Below are 3,892 nucleotides of genomic sequence, written 5' to 3' on the forward strand. Positions count from 1 at the left end.
GGGTCACCAACAGCCCGGTGCCCACCCAGGGCTGGGGGCTTCACAAACACTCTGTTAGTCCCTCGGGATCACCAGGGCTCTCCCCAGCTTTGCCAGCCGGGTCTGAGAGCCTGAAACTGCTCTCAGCCTTATTTCTGCCTGAATTTCTCAGAGGTCTGTACGGTTTAATGGGTGGTGGCAGGGTCGCAAGCAGCCAGAAGCAGCACACAAAGAGCACAGCACATACAGCTCCACCCAGACCACCACCAGCGGCGGCTCTGAGCTGTCCTCAGGGGAGCGTGGGGCCCGTGGGCAGCACAGCGACGTCCCGACTGCCCCTGGCACGGGTGATGGGTCCTGCTGTCACAGCAAGGGGGCAGGCAGGGGGCTGGAGCGGGATCCTGGAGGAGGAGATCTCCCAGAGCTGATGCCGCTGGTTCTGTTTCCTCCAGGGCTTTTCTTTCAAGAGCAGGAAGCGCTTCAGGGACAGCGGCAGACGGGCTTCTCTGGGAGTGGGGCTGATGGGGCTGATGGTTGTTGTGTGGGGTGCTGTGCCCGGGACGGTGTCACTCTGCAGGACAGGTTGATGTGATTCTCCTCATCTTTGTGACCTGTGTTTTGCAGATGATCTGGAATGAGTTTGGGTGACTTGCTTGGGAGTCCCACAGCAAACGAGTGGCTCAGGTGAACCCAGTGAGCCCTCCAGTCCTGCTTTGCCCCCGGAGAGCAGGGCAGCAGGACAGGCTGTGTCCACCCTGCCTCTGCAGGTCCTGGGGGAGGCGGGGGTCTGCTGTGGTGCTGAGCAATCTGTTCTGCAAAGCTCACACAGCTCCGGGCAGGGTGTGTGCCCTGGCGCTGCCTATTCCCCACCGGCTGCCTCTGCGCCGCTGCCCGCCGGGAGGGGGAGATCCCGCCGGGGCTTCGGAGCCGTGTAGCTTTGGGCTTGCAGGGGGCACTCCTGGCTTAGGATCGCCTGGGGGAAGGAGAGAAGGAATTGTGCCTTAGTAAAAGCAGGGATTCATTTGTGTCGTTAGCAGGAGCGTGTCCGCTTCTAGAGAAGCCAAAGCAGCTTTCGCCCAGCGAGCACCAGCTCTGAGTTGGGGGAAGGACCATACCTCAAAAATTTTCAGGTTTTATTATCTGAGTTTACTCTGCTCTTATTGAGGGCAGAGCAGAGCCCAAAAGGGAGACACAAGCCCTGGCAAATCTATTCTTCTCTCCACCAAATCCCTGGATTATCAATGCCCTGTACTTTAAGGGCATAAAGAACTCAAGCTCACCATCTTCTCCTCCTTGGCAGGGGGGCTGCGCAGGTACCAGCAGAGGGGGGCGTAGGCGATGTTGATAACGCCAATGATGATCATCAGCCAGGGGAACCCGACAGCTCGCACGATGGCACCGCCCGTGGAGGGACCTGCCGAGGGAAACACCAAAAAAAGCTCAGATGGCAAAGGGCAAGAGGTGCCCGTGCGGTTTGTTGGGGGTCTGGGTGGCAGGCTCGGCGCCGGCTGCTTCCCGTGAGCGCCGGGGGGAGGAGAGGGGAGGAGGGGCCACACGCCGGGCAGGTGACAGGTCAGAGCCCCTCCCTACCCACGGCAAAGCCCAGGCAGAGGGACACGTCAGCGATGGCATAGACGTTGCCGTAGACGGAGGTGTGGCGCAGGTCCACGAGGTAGCCCATGAGGGGCATCATGGAGGAGTCCACCATCCCTGCCAGAGCAAGAGGGTGCTGGTCAGGCATCGCCCCGCCCGAGGGCAGTGCCCGGAGCTGCCACCGAGAGCCGGGCTCACCTATGGCAAAGCCCAGCCCTCCGTTGGGGCCGATCAGCCCGTAGATGTTTTTGGCCAGAGGTACCTTGGGGAGGAGAGGGGGGGTGTATGAATGAGGCCAGCAGGGCCGGGGGAGGTGTGGGGGTGTGACACTGCTCTGTGACACCCCTGCAGCCACAGGCGGCCCCGCCTGGGAGCCGTCCCCACGCTGCCCCTGCTGAGCCTCCTGCGGGAAGGTCCCTTCCAACCCAAACCCTCCCGCGGCTCCCTGGCATCATCTTGAGCTACTCACACACAGGAGGCTGATTCCCACCACAGCCATGCCGACCAGGGAGCAGAGCCACCTGCAACGAGCCCGTGGGTAGGCGAGGGCAGAAGCACAGCACCCCGAGCACGGCTCCCAGGGACCGTGCAGGATGGGGCTGGGCTCACACGTGCCACTCACCGGCCCAGTCTGTTGGCCAGGATCCCAAAGAGGTTGGTGCCGATGAGGTAGGAGATGCTGGCAGGGAGGAAGGCCATCCCTGGGAGAGGGAATAAAAAACGCTTGCTAAATAAAGAGGAATAAAATAACTGCTTAACAAAACCCCTGAGGATCGTTGTGTAGTCAAAATTAAATATTTGCACTGTTTGCTGATTTACCAGTTGTTTGTTTTTAATATACTCTCCTGCCGACTATAAACAAAACTGATCAGCTGCACTAAGACAACTTCCTTATTGAAACACTCTGATCAGTGTTTAATCTTCTGTCCTTCCTTTAACAGCTGCAGAACACGGTGAATCCTGCAGCTTTAGTCCAAACTCTTTCATGTTTTTCTTTTTCCAGAATTACCAGAGTGGACAAACTGAAGCACACAAATAAAGAAGCCCCTTGAGATCACAGTAGCTGGCGAGATCAGTGGCTTGCAGTTGGGCTGGGTCTAAATCCAAACTGCTCTCACATCTCAGGTACCTGCACATCCCTGAAAAGGATTTTTTGGGTGTCTGCTGACCTCTGGTTCCTGCTGCATCACCTCAGATGTTCCCCTGGAGTTCCATGGTGATGGGGGCAGCCCTGGGTGTGTTCCCCAGCTCGTGACATTTGTGGTTACCAGGCAGCTACATGGTCCCTTCTTCCTACTACCAGAATCCTTGGGGTGCTGCTTTACCCTCCCCCAGTTTTGCTCAATCACCTGCTCATGAGAAGCACCCTGGGGTCCTACCAGGGTGGATGCTTCTGCCTGACCAGGGGATAACTCGATTAGGAGCTCACTCACCCCTCCTGCTCCAGAGCTGCAATTCAATTTGGGCTCTGAGTGTAGCCTGGGGCACCCCCTGGGTCATTCCTCAGCCAACTGGGTTTTGTAACGATCCGTTTTAATTTGTGTAGCAAACACAGACAACGTTATCTCCATATCACATTTTCTAGGCAGCTGGTAATTAGCAGGAACCATCCTGTCCTTCCTGGGACTCTCTAAATGGCCTCGTTTTACTCAGAGCTGCCTCTGCAAAACCCATCTGGCTGCCACCATTTCAGCCCAGCACGATGCCATTATCTGCCCTGCAGAAGGCAGGATTTGATGGGCTTCCCGGGCACGGAGCAGCCTCTCCTCCACCCTTATTGCTCCTGTGGGGACTCTGATTCCATGCAATTTTCCCAATAATAAGAGAAGAGCACATTGTAGAGCTACCCCTGAGGACATTGCCAGCTGAAACTGGAGCACCACGCAGCCCGGGATGGCTCTGTGAGGATGAGGACGTGTGTTTTCTTCTCTAGGATGACACCAGAGATCACCCAATCCACCTCCCAGGGCTGGCTCTAGCTAAACCCTATCGAGCGGCCGCTGGGGAGCAGGACACCTACCCAGCTGCCACTTTGGGGAGCACATGGTTTGCATCATCCAGATGGGCAAGGTGGGCTCCAGCATGGCCACCCCCATGTTGGAGAAGCAGAGGGCTCCTGGGGAGGAGAGGAAAGGCAGAAATGCTCTAATTTAACCCCCTTTGGTGCCATTCTGAGCGGGCACGAGCGAAGCGCCTCCGTCGGGAGGAGCACGGGGCGTGTGCCACCCCCCAGCCCTACCTGCAGCCACCAGGATGTAGGGGTCTCGCAGCAGGGTGGTCACCGGCGTGCCCCGGGTGCTCTGCGGGATGGCACAGGGGG

The 3,892-nt window shown here is 58.0% G+C and overlaps 1 protein-coding gene across 1 annotated transcript in view; it reads right to left on the reverse strand.

The window, feature by feature from the left end:
* Window positions 1-268: 268 nt before the first annotated feature.
* LOC103775157 (chromaffin granule amine transporter-like) overlaps window positions 269-3,892 on the reverse strand; it is a gene marked incomplete at its 5' end in the record, with an annotated part of 7,084 nt that continues 3,460 nt past the window's right edge. Inside the window, 9 exons of the mRNA XM_008942604.1 lie at window positions 269-438; window positions 850-952; window positions 1,260-1,393; window positions 1,570-1,689; window positions 1,771-1,834; window positions 2,042-2,093; window positions 2,195-2,273; window positions 3,593-3,688; window positions 3,812-3,872. Coding sequence (XP_008940852.1) covers window positions 269-438; window positions 850-952; window positions 1,260-1,393; window positions 1,570-1,689; window positions 1,771-1,834; window positions 2,042-2,093; window positions 2,195-2,273; window positions 3,593-3,688; window positions 3,812-3,872 — 879 coding nt within the window. The remainder of the gene's footprint in view (window positions 439-849; window positions 953-1,259; window positions 1,394-1,569; window positions 1,690-1,770; window positions 1,835-2,041; window positions 2,094-2,194; window positions 2,274-3,592; window positions 3,689-3,811; window positions 3,873-3,892) is intronic.

The sequence above is a fragment of the Merops nubicus genome, unplaced genomic scaffold, assembly GCF_000691845.1.
Source record: "Merops nubicus isolate BGI_N331 unplaced genomic scaffold, ASM69184v1 scaffold26910, whole genome shotgun sequence".
Classification (NCBI taxonomy): domain Eukaryota; kingdom Metazoa; phylum Chordata; class Aves; order Coraciiformes; family Meropidae; genus Merops; species Merops nubicus.